This window comes from Pomacea canaliculata, linkage group LG4 (assembly GCF_003073045.1).
Source record: "Pomacea canaliculata isolate SZHN2017 linkage group LG4, ASM307304v1, whole genome shotgun sequence".
Lineage (NCBI taxonomy): Eukaryota > Metazoa > Mollusca > Gastropoda > Architaenioglossa > Ampullariidae > Pomacea > Pomacea canaliculata.
The window spans coordinates 20,156,696-20,177,473 of NC_037593.1; the positions used below are offsets into that span (position 1 = coordinate 20,156,696).

Sequence of the window (20,778 nt, forward strand, 5' to 3'; positions counted from 1 at the left end):
ATATTGCCATGGACTGTCCAGATCCTGTTATTAAGGGATTTTTCTGGACAATGAGATAACAGCAAATAGAATCTCCCATTATTGATATTCAGTACCCATCCACCATAAAAAAAACAAACTTTAAAAGCAATTTTTATAATTCCATTTAACGCTGATAAGAAAGATACACGGTGCGAAAACGTAACGGCTTTTTAATAACTGTGACAAACTGACACAAACACATTAATATTTTAATCCATGTGGATTGTAATTTGTACATTCAATAAATATTCCTATCTTTAGTTGACAATGATGGTAGAGATGACAATTTTGATAAACATGACAGCAACGACATTCAAAGTTACTTATTGTCTCGTTCCTGACATACTGCTTTGCTTCACACTACCAATGTACTTGGCCTCTGTGAGCCTTATCTGGGCCAACACTCCGACCATATAACATGAAGAAAACCTCCTAAACAGTAAATGCAAAGTACTTAAAACATTAACTATTAGTTTTTTTCACGATTCTATGAAATTTCATAGACCGTGTCGCGGCGCTTATCTTGCCAGCAACAACAAAATCTGTCAGTGGGTCAATATTGTTGTGGTTGTGATGGTCGCACCTACCAGATGTTTGTCCAGCATGTGACATCTGTGTCTTGTGGGTCTGCAAGCTACACCTTCGTCTGTCTCCATAGACAGTCACGTCTGTACGTTATTAAACGTTGGTCATCACAGTCAGAGGTTTCCGTTGGCAACTACTGGCTTATGCTTGAACAGTGACCAACCAGCAGCAGTTTTTAAGGTACGAGTGCAGTTCTTGGGAGGAACGTAGCCTTCAGTGATAAACATCGTCAGCGAGGAATGTGTCCTTCAGTGATAAACATCATTAGTTTCACGATGTCCAGCTCGCTGATCTTCAGCTCATCTTTAAGCACTTCGCGGTCCAGTTTCGTCAGCAGTTTCCCATCTATGCGCAACTTCTGGAATGTTTCGCAATGCTGGTCCAGTCCCAAGTCCTTTAGACAGACCGAAACCTCTTTGATGGACAACTCGTCGACATTCAAGCAATCCACATCAGTCGATCCTGAGGTCTGGCCCACGAAGTCGAGGTACGTGTACTCATTCTCTTCTGTGAGACCCGAGTCTGTGACCTCTGGTGACGTCATGGTTAACGCTGACCTTTGCTCCTTGCGGCACGGAGGTGGGGGTGGAGGTTCAACTGAGAGCCTCCCCAGTCGAAGTGCAGAAAGCGACTCACTGAGGCCTGGGTCTTCTGAACCAGATGAACCGGCCAACCGCTTGTGGCCACGGGGTGGCCTTTGACTGAGCGCCTCGTAACACCTGCTGTACGAAGGGTTGGTGGAGTCATACAGCGGATTCGAACTCCTGTCCTCTAGTGTCGGCGAAAGATACGTAGGAGGGACTCGAGTTGGCTGCTTGGTCGTGATGATGATGAAGCTGTCCTCGTCGATGTAGTCAGGGATGTCAGCTTCGTTTGCGATCGCTACGTCTTTGCTGATCAACGCCATTTCTAGGACAAAAAGAAAACAACTTTTTCAGTACTTTTTTCCAAATTTTGAATTTCTTTCAAAAGATATTCTCTATCTAATAATATTTATTTTCTATTTTAATTAATTTATTTTTGTAATATATTATTATATTTATATCCCCTTTCCTTCTATCCCTCAATCTACATGTCAATGTATACAATCTTGCTTCTATTTTACTTCTTTACTGTTATTTATTTAATTCTCTCCACTATTTTTTCTCTCTCTCTTCTGTACACATTCCCGATACACCGACACAGAAATAAATGTATCACTGCATTGTCTATAAAAGTCGGAACGCGTGCTGACAGTCGGCGATGTTTGACAAATGGACAGCCATTCTGTTGAGTAAATAAGCCAACACATTTCCAGAAAATAACAACACCAACAACAGCAGCGAACTAAGGTCTAGCAGATAAGGCTAACATTATGGGTTTTAATTGCTCTTCACCTCATCTATCTGGGTACACACTGTACATCAATGTTTGGGACTTTCTGGCTACAGAGCCGCTTCAGCTTCATAAAGATAACTTGTGTTTCAGAGATGAGCTGAACTTCTGAGTGAGGCTGATACACTAATAACTGTGAGAACGCCGAGGATTATTTGTTGTCAACTCTAGTGTCACACGCCTCCGCAGGGTCGTAAGCTGCTGAATCCATACTCAGCTCCGCCCACAATACCATATTAGGGCATTAAGACGGCTTCTGTAGCAACAACGAACGCGATTGGCTTTCGGTTCCCACTAATCGGGAATGGCGTGTCTTACCGTGTGGACAGGCAAGGAAGCGGACTGTCAAAGAGACTGGTAGACAGGTAGACGGACGAGTTGACAGACTCGGTACCTAGTGAGAAGCAGGACTGACCTTTATAGAAGGGGTCGATGCTCGTGTCCAGTCTGTGTGTGGCCGCCATATAGTACCTGACGAGCTCAGCCAGTTTTTCTCGTGGATTTCTGTGCCCCGCCATGCTGGTCACCACTGACAAACCTATTTTGTTCAGCCGACACGGCAAAGGTACAACCTGTTCTTCTGGTTTTCCATCTGCATTCAGCAAGTAGACATTTCAAAGAAATTAGAGATTCCATCAAATATAACACTTTAATTAGCTCATACTCTTTATTCGACACGTGTACTACATTGAATCTATTATAACAAAAATGTAGCATCGAATGTGTCAAACTTAGCTCAACAGATAACCTCTCAGTAAACCTCGAGTTTCCTAATAATGTTTTGGTAATAAATAATATTTTAATGTTATTCAGAGCTCTAATTAATGCCTCTTTCAATAACCCGTAGAAATAGCTCTGATTTTCACGTTTTATAAATATCTTCATTGAAACAATTTATAACGGTGAATTCACTAAATGTAGCTCTTTGTAAAATCACAAAGCTGAACGGTCCCTCCCATTTTCTTTCTTTCCTTCTCATCTTTTTAAATCTTGTATATTTGTTATTGTTGTTGCTCAGGGACTGTTCTAAACTTCCCCGAAAATTTTTCATACAACCATACAAAACAATCAACACTAAAATATTCCGACATTCTCCTAACCTCACACATGCCCGTAAACAGGAACAAGAAAGGTCCCGAGTCCCACCTTGGTACCCTATAGGCAGGCAGCAGAGGAAAGGCTCCTGGTACAGCGACACCACCGTTAGTCTTCCGAAGAAGCGGTGGTTGACAGTTCCTTTGACAAAGAACTGGAGGTTGTCCTTCTGGGCAAAGTTGACAGCCACTGGCAGAGGCATCGTGTGGACTATTTGTGCGAGTGTCATGGTCCTCTCCTTCTCCCTGCCTGAAAATTGCGATGAGGGGAAGATAAGACACCAGAAACTGTTATGTAGAGAAATATGAAGTGCTTTTCCGCTTTTTCTTGCGTTTAATTAAGTCTAATTCTTAAACCTCTATGTAACTATTACTTTAATAATTTCATCATGTATCAAATGTGTAATATTATCAAGAAGGAGGAATATTAGAAACTAGAAGAATGGGAGGATGAAGGAGCCCACTGCTTCCCACTGGACAGTTAATTTTGCAGGTTTTATTATCATCATCATCATCATCATCATCATCATCATCATCATCATCATCATCATCATCTGACATCTGAAAAGTATCCTTACCCCGTAATGTGCTGACGTACCTTTGACTGTAAAGGCGAGAGGAGAGCTGAGGGGTAGGCTCAGTGTCCTGCCATAGGAGTCATGTAGCAGCACTCGCCTCTGTGCCGCCCTCTGGAAGGCGAACAGCAGCTGCAACAAGAGGAAGCAACAAGGCAGCACTACAGGTGTGTAGTCAAACTAAAGCAGTGTACCTCAACTCGTGTACCTGTGATAAACTCTATTATGCACCTACTGTTATCTTCTTTTATCATAGTCTGTGACAGTCGACGATAGCAGTATGGTGGATTTACTAGCTCCACTAGCTGCAGTGTTTGTTTTATCGTTAGTGTGCTTCATTTTGGCAATTCTCAAGTTTCACTGTTCAATGTCTCTTAGTTCCATTTATTTCTTAAAACAAATTTCCGCACCAACAACAACACGATCTTACACCTAGGCCATTTATAGACACACACACACAGAGCTGACAATTCATCTGTGATGGAGCAGCTGGACTGCTGATGGCACGAGCTATTTCAGGTGCCTATATATATTTCTACATAAGGTACATCTTAGCGTTGACATGAACTTAATAACACAAAATCTCCAGAAAGTGTTCAAGTTTCGACAAAACGAGAGGTTTTCCTATTTGATAATAACAAAAAAAAAAAAAAAGAAGCTAGATGCCTCTGCTTGGCACCAATTATCTTAAAGCAGATGTGGACAATACTGTTCAGACTATTCCTGTCATGGACAGACTGTGGAACCAGCATACAAATGAAAATGAAGAAAAGACTCATTCAAGCACTGATAGAAACGGTCTAAGTTTGCTTGACTAACTGAAAAACAGTTTAGCTTGCGAGGAAGGTAGTCTTCGCTGACCGCGTTTAACAAATTGTTCGGTGTTTATATTCCATCTGAGCTGGAAATCAAAAACAGTGCCTAGTGACCTGAAAGAGTTCACAGTTTCAATAGGTTTCACAATCACAGATCGCTCTTAAAATTCTTTTATAAATGTTCATCTTCTTCCTCATTTGCTATCACAACGAGCTCTCAGGCTGCTGTTGTCGAGAGCAGGACCTTAACACTGAAATACTGTTTACGAGGGGCAGACAAGCACTGTATTGGAGAGAAACACACACACATAAACACGCAAACAATAATTTTACCATTCCTGACTCGAAATATCGAAGATGTGCTTTTCGTGGGTCTGTCTGTACCCCGTAGAATCCCAAGGATATACCCAAAAGCAAAGGAAGCTCCCCTAAGGCGCCGTTGAATATTTCTCTCGGAGTGAACGACTGTAACTCACTCCATGAGAAGAGAGTGTAGTGTTTGTCTGGTCGTCTGGGGCTGACTGTGTCGTGCTGTCAAACAAACACTGGCCTACATCATGAGTTTAGTTATGTTGGTGTACCATAGTACATTCATCTCAATATTCATCATGGACAGTACAACTTACTTCTGTCTTATAACAGTTATAGAAGAACTATATATACACATCATACTCGCGTATTTATATATATACCAATACACTTACAAATATGTCTAAAGTATTTGTTTTCTAGAAAAACAAGGGCAAACACCGAATTAAACTAAAACACAAGAATCGGACAGGCTAATTGGGTTTAAAAAAAATGACGATGACTAACCTTACTTTGACGAGACATGATGAACAGGCTACAGCTACCCGGCAGGTGAACTCACGGATCAGACATCATTTACTGACCATGATCACAGAACTACAGGCAGGTAGGCAACAGGTAGAAGTGGTTCAGAACCACATATAACTCACGCTTTGTCCTTTTCTCTCGTTGCCCAAAGAAGAGACGAGGGTTTCTTTTAACTTATTTGCCAAGTGTGTTCTTCCCTAGTCTCACTCTAGCAAAGGCGTCCACTGCCTGTCCTGACATCAACCTATCAACGTCCCTAAGATAGCTTGACTTGAAAGTTCATGGGTATGAGTTGATAGGACACAGCAATGGCGCGCTTCCTGGTCATAAACATTGTGTTAATAATATTTACGAGACACAGTGTCCACATTGTAGAAGTATTTGCTGACAAGCTTTATGTACAGTCGGTACGAGAGGAGTGGCGCTAGGGTCAGTCTGGAGGGTATATATATATACTTCTCTGCTTCGCGATTATGTATATACTTACTTCTCACTGTCTGGAAATTATATATATGTACTCTGGTGATTATATTTTTCAATGATAAGTCTCTTACTTGCTCTCTCACGCAGGCGACTATATTTCTACATATGTTCTTCTCATTTCCTTATCTCGTCCGTCACTCGGTACTCGTGAACTTGTAAAGGAGGGTTGGTTTGGAGTTACCTAACGTGTTCATGCCGTTGTTCGGGTCAGTGTGAACCCTAGCTTGTTGACCACACGTGACATAACATGCCCAACAGCTCTCAGCAGCATGTTTACGTCATTCTACTATCGATGACAATGACATTATCATTGTATCTATCATGGTCTACTACACGAAAATAGTAAAATAGTGTATGCTGGCAGACTGCTTCGCTTCTCAAGCAACACCCGTGTGTGAGAGGGGACAGTGAGAGAGGACTGGGAGAGGGAGGAGCGGAGGAGTTGAGTGAGACTATGTGTACTGATAACGGGTGTAATTCGTGTATTCGTGTAATTCTCGCGTCAACTTCCGTTCCAAACGAGAGCAAGATCTTATTCTTGTATTACAGACACACTGTAAGCAGCGAGGAACGTGTCCTTCAGTGATAAACATCATTAGTTTCACGATGTCCAGCTCGCTCATCTTCACTTCATTTTTAAGCACTCGAGTTGGCTTCTTGCTCGTGATGCTGATGAAGCTGTCCTCGTCGATATAGTCAGGAATGTCAGCTTCGTTTGCGATCGCTACGTCTTTGCTGATCAACGCCATTTCTAGGACAAAAAGAAAACAACCACGATGACTGCTCGATGTCTATACAATGGAGTACATTCGTCACTCAACCACCCGAACAAAGATAAGTGTGTTTAGTTATGTCAGTCAGCTTCCGTTTTCTCTCACAAACTAGCTCACGGAGGGTTCGCTAAGCCACCTCCTGAAAGTTGTTACATTCTGTTTCAGGAAGTTCTCGTTTGGGTGAAACCCTATTGAAACATGAAGTTAGTGTCAGGGTGAGGTTACCCGGAAACTGACTAACCCACAGTAGTAATCGCCGGTCTGCCATGAGAAAATGTGCATCACTTATCGGTACAGAGGACAGGATTGGGATCCTGTGTACTGTCATAATCACGCTCACCTTCAGCCCCCACCCCAGGGGTACCCCAGGAGTATCGTCACTTGCTGAGGGTACATATGCACCTATTAACGTGATGAAGTCTTTGGAAGCAGAGACTACGCTATTAGTTTCCCCCATTAACGTGTATTTGTATATAATATATATATATATATATTATTGTATAATATATCTGAATGATCTGTTCACTTTCGGAAAATAGGTTCGAGGTGCTGCCGCTGTCTTCATGTATACAGCCTTTCTCCAGCATACCCGACTGAACTACTGATCGACTCGCCTTGCCACCCGAGTCAGTCTCTTCGGTCTGCTTTTATTGCCCTCCTCTCGATCTTTGTCTCAGGCATCAGACGGGAGGAATTCGCTATGTGTACGTTTGAAGTCGTCAAATCCACCCCCAAAACCTGTCTTTTTAAGAAATATCTCACATAATACAGAGTACAGTACTGTTCCGCCCACGCCTCCATCAGTTCTTCATCCATACACTTTTCTTTTTTTTTGTTGCCATCCGTTTGCGCATGTTTATTGTATAATTGAGTGTTTGTAGTCTTTGCATGTGTGTGCAGCGACACGGAGAAGTGCAGTTTACAAACCCAAACCCAATTATTAGTATATATTAGTGTCGCAGACATGCAGGTATTCTTTGCTTGCTTTTCATTGTGTGCGAGGATGTGGCAGTAGACGTAGCAGTAGGCGCAGGGTATGGCACGGACTGTACACAAACGCTTTCAGGGAGAAAGATGACGGATTCTGAGACCAGCACATCTCGATGATTAGTTGCATCTGCGACCTTTTCACGAAATAAAAACATTTCTCGATCGATCTTTATATATTTGCATGTCGATCCATTCGCTCAATATATATATTCTTCAGGTTGGCGCTCTCGATCCAGATCGTTACATCTCTGTGACTGCATTATCACTTGGTGTACGCCCATTGTTTTAAAATGAAGAAAAGAGTTGATATGTGATAATGTTTCTGGCTAACTGGTTTATTTATATCTACATGTGTGAGCTATTGCTAATGTCTGACATGTCGACCGAGGGCGAGTCGTCCGGTGACTTCATTTGGTCTGAGTTCGCAAACGGCTCGCAGTAGCTCGGCATCAGTGGAACAGACGCTCGTCATCAATACACGATCTCATCTCTTCGCCGTTTCGTCTTTTTACAAATAATTTTTAGACCCTTACTTGTTGAAACCATATCAATGGAATCCATAGAGCAGCCTATTTTCAGCACCTTCAGTGCGGAAGTGACAGGTAAGTGTTTCTGAAATATGTCGAGCTCCAACCACAGCCTGCAGGACAAGCCACATAATCGATCCCACAATTATAATGATTATTTCATCAATCGAAAAGCTACATTCATAAATGAGCAAGCATAGTTCGTGGATATAAATGTGTTAGTATAAATAAACTGAGGTTTGTAATTTAGAGGAAAACATAGGGATGGAAATCTCATTTAAATTCACTAATTGCAGACGACAAAGATGAGCTCATTGCGGAAGATCACCTGGAAAAAACATCGAAGATCAAAGCAGAGACCAGCGAAACTCCTCGCGGCGAGCATTCACCACTTCGATCTTCCAAAGGACCACTGCCATTTGGAAAAAATGTGTATGTTTGACACTAGCTCATGTATGTGTTTAAGCTGTATTAATGCTTAAGTCATGCACAGCCTTCCAAACAATTGTTATCTGATGAGGTAACATTTTTTATTTGCTTTGTAATAACAGGGTGACAGACCATAACAAAGGCCTGTGGATTATAATCATCACGACAGTTATCTTTGCCCTTAGCATTACAGTGGCACTTGTACTTACAATCTACCTGGTGCCAAAACGGGTGAGAACATAAACATAAATCATTTATTATTGCATGCCCCTCCCCGAGGTAAAATTAAGTTATTAAGCGTTTTTATATATTATTAGTAGACTGTAATTTTAAAACACCATCCTGTTAGTTGCACTATGGCTACGCTGTGATGTTACTTAAAGTCTGTACACGGCCATCGAAAAAAGACATTTCAGATGAAACCAATAGATTATATTTGTACATTATGTGTTAAGCAAGAAATCATAAAGTGTGCGTGGATAATGATAGTCAGAATGTGGTTTTTTAGGAGCATAAAGTATGCAATTATAGCAGAGTTTCCACAAAGGAATGCTTGTCAATTAAACTTCAGGCTACCAGTGGTATGCCAAATAATTGTTCTTTTGATACATATTTTAATAAGTTGCTGATATGGCAACACCTAGTTTTAGCAGGTAGAATCTGCTCACCTTGCATATTTTTTGCTGAGTAAAAAAATAAATCTTTGATAAAGTAAATAGTTTTTCAAAGGGATTTTCAGATAGGCATATTGGTATAGGAATTTTTCACCTAACTCCAACCAAGGAACAGGATTAAAAGAATTTTTTTGACATTTATGTACATCACTAAAGCCCCTAAACTTTCTTAAAGAATGATATCATATGGTTGATTTTAAGTATCTGACATGCTCAACAGATTGATGGACATGCAGCTGTAGCCACTGATGTTCCCAAGTGCTCGGAGATTGGACTGGAAATCATCAAGCAAGGTGGCAATGCAGCTGATGCTGCTATTGCTGCTGCCTTCTGCCTAAGTGTCATTAATGCCCAGTCAAGTGGAATTGGCGGGTAGGGACTGATCAAATACACAAGTAAATTTTTTTCATGATGCTTTAAACCTTTCTGGGGCTTTTTTTCCAGAAAGGTATTTCTGGGTGATCAGAAAAGAATGGAATTCAATTAAGAGCAGATATTCAGTCATCTGCTATGTTTCTTAATTTTGAAATTAGTGTATATAACTCCTGTTACCACTTGTTTTTCTGTCACGACTTTTATATGCAGCTTTAATGAAAGATGAAGAGAATCATGTATCTTACTACAGAGAGCCTGATGACAGCTCATACTAATATTTTGTGCTTCAGAGGTGGATTTCTATTGTACCATGACCACAAGAATAGTGAGACTAAAGCATATGACTTTCGTGAGACTGCCCCTGATGCTGTTGATGAGAACATACTCATGGGTTCAAATCGGGTGAGATATGGCTAGTTTTAACAAAGAGCGAGATTGTGTCTGCGTATATGTGTGTGTGTGTGTTCATGTGCCTGTATCTTCATCATCTATGTGGATTTATGTGTATAATAGCAGTTTGATTAAGGGTGAGTGAAGGGTGGCACCTGGCCAAAATAACATCACTAAATGGACATTTAAAAATTGCCAATAACCAGTCTAAGTATTACATAGAGCTACAGTGATATAATGGCCTTGGTTCCCACAGCTTTCCTGGGGTGACAGTAGAGAAGAGTTCATGTTATTTTACATATAATGTGTAATGCTCTCATCATCATCTTTTTGCAGGAAGTCAGTGGCATGGCAGTTGGCATACCAGGACAATTAAAAGGGCTGGCTGAAATTCACAGAGACTATGGCAGGTGAACAGAATCTTGTCATCAACCTGGTTATACTTGTCAAGTAAAGCTGTATGATGCTGAGAGGTGATAACTATTTCATCATGACAGCTCTTCTTACTCTGCAGTTTTTGTGGAATGAATACCATCTCTGTCTTGCAGTTGAGCTTGTTTTCTCTGGAAAATATATATATATTTTTTTTGGCAGTATCTTCTGTTAGTTAAATGTCTATACAACTGGCACAATTTGCTGGAATATTAAATCTATTAACAAGGTTTATGTGCAGAATGAAATGGCATCAGTTGGTACAACCAGCCATTGATCTTGCTGTTGAAGGCTTTAATGTCACTATGGCTTTGCGTGAGTAAATGGCAGCACAGTTTCACACAATAACACCTTCCTCACCTTTTAATGTCCTTGCTCGCCTATTATTTTTCGAAAGGAGGAGGGATCATCTTTATGTTTAAGAATAACCCTAATGCCATTATTATAACTGCCGTTATACTACCAAATGAATTTCAGCTAACTGATGGAGATAAACTTGTTAATGTGCAGATGAAGATCTGAGAAAACATTTGGACTTGAATTCTCTACGACATGAGATGATGAACCCTCTACGTATCTTTCTGCAAGATCAGAATTTTGTAGCCTTTGGTGACCACCTCAGACGTCCAGATCTAGCAGAAGCACTAAAACAAATTGCTTCAGATGGTGCTGATGCATTTTATTCTGGACCACTGGGCATCGAGTTTGTTGACATGGTAAAAATATTTTTTTTTCTGCTAGACAGTTTGAATGTTACTGTTCTTTTTTGTCTTTGTTGTAACTTGTCTAGGCAACTTCCAGTTGAGTAAGCTGGCCATAGAGTAACTTCTCAATATTCTGAACTATGTTTACCAATTTCTCAGGTGACAATTTGCTTCACACAGTCTAGAGTAAATTCTAAAATTGCATAATTTCAAACATTTGGAGGTAGCATGGACTGACAGAAGAAAGGAAAGATCTCTGGAATATCCTCCTGGTTTATATATAAGAACCCTTCTTCCTGAGAAACTTTCTATTTAACATTATCTTAAAGGGGAGGGTTTAATTACAATGAAAAGTGAGAATGGTAGACAAGAAACTTGTGGGGTGTTTTGGCTTTTACTTTGTTGGTTAAGGTTTTGCCTTGACAAGTCTAAGCATGCCTGGTGGCCGAGATTTGGCTTAAGGCTTTTTACCTGCTCACTAAGTAGTGTCATCTGCCACTACTCCCTGGTCAATTATACTTGATGTCCAAGAAGATGAACCCAAATAAGCTCAAGCAACAGAAAGTTTTTAACTGTCACACATAAAATCAAGTGCCCCAAAAAAAGAAAACAACTTTGCCCCATTATATCTCATGTTCTAATCTCCTTGTGTAAAAGTAAAGAAGAGGAGGAATAAGCTAGATAAAAAAAGTACAGAAATAAAGTTTGGCATCGAAATTACATCATGAGAACCTTACCATTTCTACAGAGAACTCTTAAAGGTGTTGTGAATCTTTAATGTCTTTTTCAGGTGAACAAATCTGGAGGCAAAATGACATACCAGGACTTAAAAAAGTACTCTGTCAACAAACCCAATCCCATTGTCTCTGAATTCAAAGGTATCTTTAAGTGAAAATTCCTCAGATTTGTGATTTATCAGTAACAAGAAATTTTTCCTAAAGTAAAATTAGTTATGATAGGGTTAGAAATGTATCCAAAGTGCCTCTGTCAACCCAGTCAACCGTCACATGATTGTTATTGTAGTAGCCCCTGGAGGAATAACTCTGACTCTGTAATTCAGGTAGACACCGTTGTGTCACACCCTCGTGTGCCAGTCACAGTTTTAGTTGTGAGCCACATCTTGGTAGGCTGAACTAAGATTTTTGACTAAACAATACAGCTCACACCAGAAGGGAGATAAGTAATAGTGTCATGTGAACAGTAGACCAAGGGAGCCACCTTGAGTTGAAGGGTCAGTTATTCTTTCCGAGGCTGATAGTGATTTTGGCTATGTTGATGGGATTAAGGAACTTAGTATGGGTTTGTGACAGAAGTAAAAACTACTTTTTTTCAAAATGTGTTAGGCGGCAAATATTCATAACATGAAATGACGTCATACACTGAAAATGTTGTTTTATTGTCATCATCACTATATTCATGCTCAGATTTCAAAGTACTGGGAATGCCTGCCCCATCCTCTGGACCAGTAGTGTCGCTGATGCTGAATATGATGGAAGGTTTTGACTGGCAGGAGAACAGTGACTTATCTCCACAGACTTACCATCAGATGATTGAGGTAAGAACATGAGGAAGGTGTTCAAGTTAAAATTGTAACAAAGGTCAGGTTGACTTAAAATACTGTAAATTCTTTTTATGAGTTTTTTTGTTTGTTTGGTTTTTGTTTTTTTTTTTTGTTTGTTTTTTTTTGTCACTGAAAATAGGGTTAAAGAATTATCTACAAGGAAATTTGAAGTTTTAGAACTGTGTAGAATACAAGGAACAGAACTTATTTTCATTCTCTTATCCTGCTGTATATTAATATGCATTGGCGGATTGCCTGTCCTGTTTTTCTGAGAGCTGGGTGTAATGGTTTCTATAATCTCCACTCTACCATTCAATAAGGCACATATCAAGAGTATTTGGAGTCACCCATTCCTGTGTACACTTGCAGCTTTTTTGTGCTGGCACAACTTGTACATTTTCAGACTTTCAAGTTTGGCTTTGGTTATCGCAATCTACTTGGTGACCCTTCCGATGTCACTTACAGAGATGATATCAATAACAGCACAGCATCATTTTTAAGGTACAGTTTACACTGTTGAAATAACTTAAGTTCCATTGTAAAGTTATTCAGCATGCTGACACAAATATCTTTTTCTTGACTAAATATTTTTGCAGCAAAGAATTTGCAGCCTCCTTGCGAAGGAAAATTGATAACGAGACTCATTCATCTGAGTTTTATGGCTCGGTCATGCAGCCAGTACTGGACAAAGGCACCACTCACCTGTCTGTCATCGACACCAATGAAGTCATGATTTCCATGACACTGTGAGTCGGCTCCTAATTAGACTTCAGTTTGCCAGTAACTAGTTAAAACTTTAAAAAGTTAAATAAAACTCTTTTTTCCTCCACCTGTCCACCTCCACTCATTCAGTAAAGGTGCATGTACCATTCAAGCATCAAAGCAAGGTTACAAAAAATCAATCCCTCCCGCATGCAGTTTGATGAAACACATGCGTACATCCCTTGAGAATGACACCTGGAAGACTTTTTTGCTTTTTCTTTTTCTGACATAGGTGACTGACTTGTTCTATGCATACGTTAACAGCTGAACATGGTTGCCAGTTCATTTTCTCTGCTCAGTTGTTCTCTTGAGAAAAGACTAACAACAAAACCTTAACCCTAAACCTAACCAAATCACAAGAACCATGTCAAGCTAATTCATTTAAACACACACACTCTCTCTCTCTCCAAAACAAAAAAAAAAAAAGAAAAGAAAGAAATCTTATAAACCAAAGAAAAAAATAAAAGATCCATCAAAAAAACAAACCTGCAACATTTGCACTGAGCACCACTTATTCACTACATTTTAGCAGCTTCAACAAAAGCAGTCACCAGTTAAGCTATCTGATGTACCACATTTTCACTGGACATCATAAGACAGTAAAAGACACTATGAGCTTGTTTGGCAGGTCAGTATATCTCCTTCAGCTGGATTCTTTTCTTGTACAGCACTCTGAATTCCTGGTTTGGATCCAAACTGATGACACCTAGTGGTATCATAGCCAACAACCAGCTTCTGGATTTCTCTTTCCCATCAGGGGACATGCCTGTAAATGAGGTGAGCATGACGATGTGATTGTTGATATCAAAATATATGTGCAGCCAGCATTCATCGGGAAACAGGCTTATATTCCAGTACAGATTGGAAACTTAATGGCATCAAACTCCAGAAATCAGAAATATTTGTATTTGCTTGCCAGAGTTAGACCATTTTAGTGACTGAACATTTGTTTGAATCTTAGATGTTTAAATTTCTTTGGGCTTTTTCTTTTTTTTGTATTTCCATTATGCAGAGCTCAGTGAAAAGTTTATTTGTTTCAGATGGCTTAAATTTTAGTTCAGCACTAAAAAATAGTAAAGTAGTAGCAATGCTGGATCAGTTTTCTCCACTTTCTTCATGCTTTTGTTCTAAAACACTTGTAGTCGTCTAGATACCACAGCTTTTGAGACATGAAAAAAGGGGGCGCTACTCTGTGGCTTGACCCCGGCTCACAATCATTCTCTACGTTTTTTGACGTGTTTGAATTCTACGGGAATTTCGCTTACTCAAGCTTGTGCATGAATGGTTATAAGTGTTACTTCAATACGTCTGACTGTGAGGAGCACCGTATTGCTGCGTGTGAGTGTCCCTGTACGGGAGAAATTTATTTTACCACACCGCGTCCATTTTGTGACCGTTGGTTAGATCTATAGATAGTCAGAAACGGACTGAAACGGACTACAGGTGCGGCCAATCGGGACTATCTGGCTGACAACACTCCCTTCAGTGACTGAGTATCGTCCTACCAAGTAGATCTATTACAATCCCAATACCTAGTTGAATCGGCGATAGATCTGCCATGATCGTGCTATGAGCAGTGTAGTCTATGTGTGTGTGCCTGTACGGCAGACTTTCACACTTCCATGTGTTAGAGTGGCGCTGTCTTCATGCTGATCTACAGTCGAAACTTTCTGCTATCGCTGAGGCAGAAGGCCACACAGGCCCCTGATGTGAATTTCAGTGACATTCCGACACAGGGCGGGAAAAGAAAAAAGAAACTGAGAGGATCTAGAGGAGGACTCAGACACAGACTGAAGAGGAGAGGGTGCCGACATCCACTGCCAGCCATCACCCTGTCGAATGTGCGCTCTCTCCACAACAAACAGGATGAGCTCTCTGCGCTCATTAAATTCGATGGAGACTACCGACGCTGTGACCTCTTCTGTTTCACTGAAACATGGCTAACAGAGGAGGAGACATTCGGACTTGAAGGATACACAACGATTCGATTTGACAGGAATGCACAAGCGACAAACAAGCATGTAGGGGGAGGCTTGTGTATGCTTGCAAATGAGAAATGGGCCACGAACTACACAGTACGAGAACAGACTAGTACCCCCCATTATGAGCTACTGACAGTGTCCTTCAGGCCGCATTATTTACCTCGTGAATTCGGCCAAATCACTGTGGTCCTCGTCTATGTGCCCGGCCCAGACTTCAACCTTGCAGCTGAGCACATTGCAGACACATATAATCGAGCGACAACAAGATCAGTTGATCAGCCTGTGTTTTTGCTCGGTGACTTCAACCGCTGTGATGTCAGTAAACTGCTCCCCTGTCTCCATCAATACGTCACGTGTCCCACCCGCCTCGACAGAACGCTAGACAGGTGTTTCGGTAATGTGCCGGCCGCTTATGTTTCCAAGTGCCGGCCGCCGCTGGGCAGATCGGACCACAACATTGTTCATCTGCTACCCACATACAGACAGCTCCTTAAACGTGAAAAGCCGACAACACTATGTATTAGGACCTGGACAAATGAAGCAACTGAGCTGCTCAGAGACTGCCTAGAGGTCACTGACTGGGATCTGTTCTTCACTACCTGTGGAGACGACCTGGACTGTCTGGCAGACACAATCACCTCTTACATCACCTTCTGTGAAGAGTCTGTCATCCCTACCAAGCAGATCTGCAGCTATCCAAATAACAAACCATGGCTAGGTAAAGGACTGAAGCACTGTCTCAATGAAAAGAAGATAGCTTTTATGCAAAGAGACAAACAGAAAGTGAAAGAAAAGGAGAAGGAGTTCAGGGCAAAGGCAAGAACGGCTAGAGTGGAATACAGAAAGAAGGTAGAAAAGCAATTAATTGAGGGCAACGCAAGAGATGCTTGGAAGGGCCTGGACACCATGATGGGTAGAGAACGCAAGACACAAAGAGTAAAGTGTGATGACCCAGTGACATTTGTTAATGAGCTCAACACTTTCTACGCGCGGTTTGATGTGAGAGACTTCAGCAATGAAGCAGAAAATATCTGTTCTTCACTGTCGGCAGCCACTGTCACCATCTGTGAGGGAGATGTTGTCAGAATTCTCTCTCATGTGAACCCACGTAAAGCCCCTGGACCTGACCACGTGAGAGGCAAAGTACTCAAAGAGTGTGCTAGTCAGCTGAGTGGTGTTTTTACCAGACTTTTTCAGCTCTCCCTTGACTCTCATAGTGTCCCCGCGTGTGGAGAACATCCACAATAATACCAGTGCCAAAGAAGCCTCATGCTACCAACTTGAAAGACTTTCGACCTGTGGCTCTCACGTCTGTTGTGGCCAAATGTTTGGAGAGAGTTGTGGGAAGATTGTTAATCCCCACCATGGCTGATCGCCTGGATCCTTTGCAGTTTGCCTACAAGCCACGCAGGGGGTGTCTGATGCAACTCTCACGCTTTTAAATACTATCCTACAACACTTGGACACTTCTGGCACCTATGTTCGGGTCCTGTTCATGGACTTTTCCAGCGCCTTCAACACGGTCCAGCCACACCTTCTTGTACAGCGCCTACTAGACCTGGATGTCAACACTGGCCTAGTTTTATGGATCAGATCATTCCTGAAGGACCGACCACAGAGGGTGGGTTTCAGAGTTCCACCGACAGGTACTATAGGGTCCAGCAGCTCGTCTGACGGAGTTTATTTGTCAGTGGATGGAATGATTCTGTCAGATGAGCAGATCCTCAACACGGGTACCCCTCAGGGATGTGTGCTTTCCCCCATCCTGTTCTCTGTATATACAAATGGGATTACTATTAACAGTGCTATTCTCAAACTTGTTAAATATGCAGATGACATGGCCCTTGTGGGCTGCCTGAAAGACGAACAGTCCCTGTCACAGTACCTGGCCTGTGTGGGGGAGCTGGAGGAATGGTTTGACCGCAGCTTTCTGGATCTGAACGTTGACAAAACGGAGGAGATGGCCTTTGGAAGAGCCTACGAAGGAAGAGATGGCACAACCCCTCTCTCCCCACCACTCCAAATCAAGGGACAGCAGGTGCAGAGGGCTGCTGTGTTTAGGTACCTTGGTACAGTGATCGACGGGAGGCTCTCATTTAGTGATCACGTGAACCAAGTGTACAAAAAGGCCCAGCAACGGCTGTACCTTCTGAGGAGACTTCGCAGCTTCGACGTCAGCTCTGGGGTGCTGGAGACTGTGTACAGGTCTCTTGTTGAGAGCATCCTCTCATTCAACATCGCTGCCTGGTATGGTCACCTACTAGTCAAAGACAAGGCAAGGCTGGCCAGAATCATCCACCAGGCAAATAAAATTATCGGTCAAGCACAGCTGCCACTTTCTGACTTGTACCTTCATGCAGTCAGAAGGATGGCACATAACATCATTTCGGACCTGAAACACCCTCTCCACACCAGCTTCCAGCTGTTGCCCTCAGGCAGGCGCTATAAAGTACCACGCATAAGGAAAGCTGCCTACCAGAGGTCCTTCGTGCCAGCAGCCATCACCATCCTAAATAAAGGCACAAGGACTCAGGAGGAATCAAACAGAGACTGAAGAAGAGTGAGTGCTGACATCTATTGTCAGCCATCACCTCGTGTGTCATTCTTGTCAATGACATTTTCTGGACGCAGCCGCGGTAAAGTTGAAGAAAAATGAACAATTAGCAAAATAAACAACTGATCAATGCGTACGTGTCATCTACGGTGTCACCGATCACCGCAACTAAAAAATATATCCATGGTATTCATATTGCCATGGCATAGCGTCGCACGAACTGTTTCATCCTACACTTTGTGCGAGTTTGTTGCCTGTCTCGCGGTAAGTCGCTGCGATCTGCGCGGTTCGGACACGATAGGGACTCATTTCTGGTACTGTCATCTGACACCACAGACACTGTTACTTCTGGCACCACAGGCATTGTCACAAGAGTTCTGTGGTGATGGTTTGGAAGAGTAGCATACCACCCTGGCGTTTCCTCTTCACTGTCGTCATCCTGAAGGTATGGCGCCTCCCGCAGTTGAATGTCCTTTATCTTGGAGTATACCAAATGATCGTCTAGGTACACAAGAAGGACTGAAATTAAAAAGTTCGGCATGGTGGTCTGCATTAACCTCTGGAAAGTGGCTGGTGTGGACGTCAGACCCATTGGCATCCTGGAACGGGCGTGTTGCCAGCGGCCCTAGCCAGTCCTTTTGTTGACAATGTCTTCTCAAGATGAGCTTCATGCACGGCTGCCTGTACTGCCTGCGCCACATCTGCGGTAGAGTCCATTATCCGATCAAGGACGTTCTTCCCTAGTAGAAGCGACACGCGCCTCCTGCGCTCACTTGTGACCACATCGACCAGGTCCTTGACCACCAGGATAGGAACGTCCTCAGACGCTGGCCGTAAACATGTCCACCACCGCCACTCCTGAGTTTGTTTTAGCTGTAAGTCCTGTATGTGCCCTTGTGCCCACTCGTCAGTGACCGTCGTTACCTCACTGCCGGTGTCGAGCAACGCCATCACTCAACTGCCATAAATGACAACCTCCGCCGTCGGACACTTTCCAGTCAGGCCAGCTACACTTTATTTCCCTGTCATCCTGTTATGGAAAACGGGGGCAGTCACTTTCCCTGACCGGTCGGGCTGCAGTCCTCCGAGATGGTGTCAATCGCCGCCACTTCGACGCTCTGCGCCGCCTTCTACCTCGCCTGCTTAAATTCTGGAGCTTCGCGGCGTATTCGTCGACCACCTCATCACGTTGCTGTGGCACTGATGTCGACATCTTTCCGTTCGCCGTACGCCTCCACTAGGACACCCAAGATCTTTCTCGGCGTATCTCTTGCGTCATGCGGAAGCATCAACACTCGACGTCTGGCAGGTCCCTCCAGCGAGCTCAAGATGTCACCACGAGCCGCATTCTGACACATCGGGTTTATGGCGAGAGCTAACTCGACCTCTGTTTCAATCTCGTCGACACTCGTTGGTCCACCGGCAAACTACTGAAAGCGGACTAACTAGTATGCTCGTAGAGCCTCTGCCCACCCAACGGATAGCATCATGGTCCTCTCTATGTACTAATCTTCTGTCGTGGGCTTCTGCCCGTGATGAACAAATGTTTCTTTTTGTTAAGCAGTGCTTTTAGGCCCTTGGTCACCCAAGGTTTGTTGTTAGGATAAACATACACTGCCTTGATGGACTGGTGCAATCAACACTATTTTACTCCTCACTTTTACTCCTAACTGTGTGTTAAATGTCTGTATGGGTATGTGAGCAAAGACAAATTTCTGTCCTCCTGGGCAGACAATAAAGTCTGTTTTGATTTGATTTGATTTGATGAATAGAGATGATAAACTTTTGTAAGCTTATGTTTTCTTCATCTTTCTAGAGAAATCGACTTGCTCCAGGGAAAAGGCCTCTCTCTAGCATGGTGCCAACAATAGTATATCACAAAGATCAACCATGTGCCAAGCGTGTCATTACTGGAGCATCCAATGGCACCCGTATCATTACAGGAGTGGTTCAAACGCTGATCAATGCATTGGTGTTCAACAACAACATGACAAATGCCATTGCTCGCCCTCGCCTGCATCAACAACTCTTCCCAGATAACAGAACTGAATATGAAAGTAAGTTGACTGACTGATAATGCACTTACTGTAACTGCAAAGTAAGATTGAAAATCTGAGCATGGGAAATTTATTTCCTCTGCTGTTTGCAGAGGTTCACTGATTGTTCTATTATGTCATGGCAGAGGGATTTGGAGATAAACAAGTTCTTTCCTCATCCATCATCACCTTTTCTACTGTTTCAGATATCACTTTCTCATTACCAAAGGGTGGTAAAACAACAGCAGCCCTACCAGCAGACATCATCAGTGCTTTGTCTGGCATGGGCCAGAGAATGGTTCCTGTCGCTGAGGCGCTGAGCACTGTTCAGGGTATCATGAAAATCAACGATAATATCGAGGCTTATTCCGATTGGAGAAAATATGGCCAGGCAGCCACTTTCTGACTTGTCTTAACGGTAGTGAGCCTTCTGCGCTGTTGATGCCTCAGCTCTCATGAAGTCCAGTTCAAGTTGACCAGCATCTGACAAAGGTTTTGTGACACTCAGATCTACTTTTAAGACCACTCAGTCAACGTCTTAGGTTTTTGTTCACTTTTATTCCTGCTCATTTGTCCTACATTCCTTTAGTGAATCTCACAGCCAGATCTGTATTTAAAATTTATTTGTAAATAAATCTTTTTAATAACAAGCTATGTTTAAAGTTAATAGTTCTGTAACAGGTGTGAATCATGAAAATACTTCTACGGTGCTGGTAGCAGAGTGTACCTCAGCTGGTGGAGTGGAGCAGTACAGCTGCGTATCATCAGTATATGATTGATGAGAGACTGGATGCAAGATGAAAGT

The 20,778-nt window shown here is 42.4% G+C and overlaps 2 protein-coding genes across 2 annotated transcripts; one reads left to right on the plus strand and one right to left on the minus strand.

Moving 5' to 3' along the window:
* Positions 1-216: 216 nt before the first annotated feature.
* Positions 217-6,071, minus strand: LOC112563228. The gene is made up of 6 exons (XM_025237045.1): positions 5,281-6,071; positions 4,798-4,995; positions 3,673-3,781; positions 3,127-3,324; positions 2,396-2,572; positions 217-1,515 (listed from the first exon to the last, which is right to left on the minus strand). Exons 1-6 carry the CDS (start codon positions 5,296-5,298, stop codon positions 836-838), a joined length of 1,380 nt encoding a protein of 459 aa, XP_025092830.1. The 5' UTR covers positions 5,299-6,071; the 3' UTR covers positions 217-835.
* Positions 6,072-7,954: 1,883 nt separating this feature from the next.
* LOC112560989 (glutathione hydrolase 2-like) lies at positions 7,955-20,625 on the plus strand. Its single transcript, XM_025233089.1, has 15 exons — positions 7,955-8,149; positions 8,371-8,506; positions 8,626-8,734; positions 9,398-9,549; positions 9,843-9,954; positions 10,279-10,352; positions 10,616-10,689; positions 10,885-11,090; positions 11,869-11,956; positions 12,503-12,633; positions 13,043-13,140; positions 13,236-13,385; positions 14,070-14,178; positions 19,754-19,994; positions 20,180-20,625. The coding sequence occupies exons 1-15, from the start codon at positions 8,098-8,100 to the stop codon at positions 20,377-20,379; spliced, it is 1,932 nt and encodes a 643-aa protein (XP_025088874.1). The 5' UTR covers positions 7,955-8,097; the 3' UTR covers positions 20,380-20,625.
* Positions 20,626-20,778: the final 153 nt, after the last annotated feature.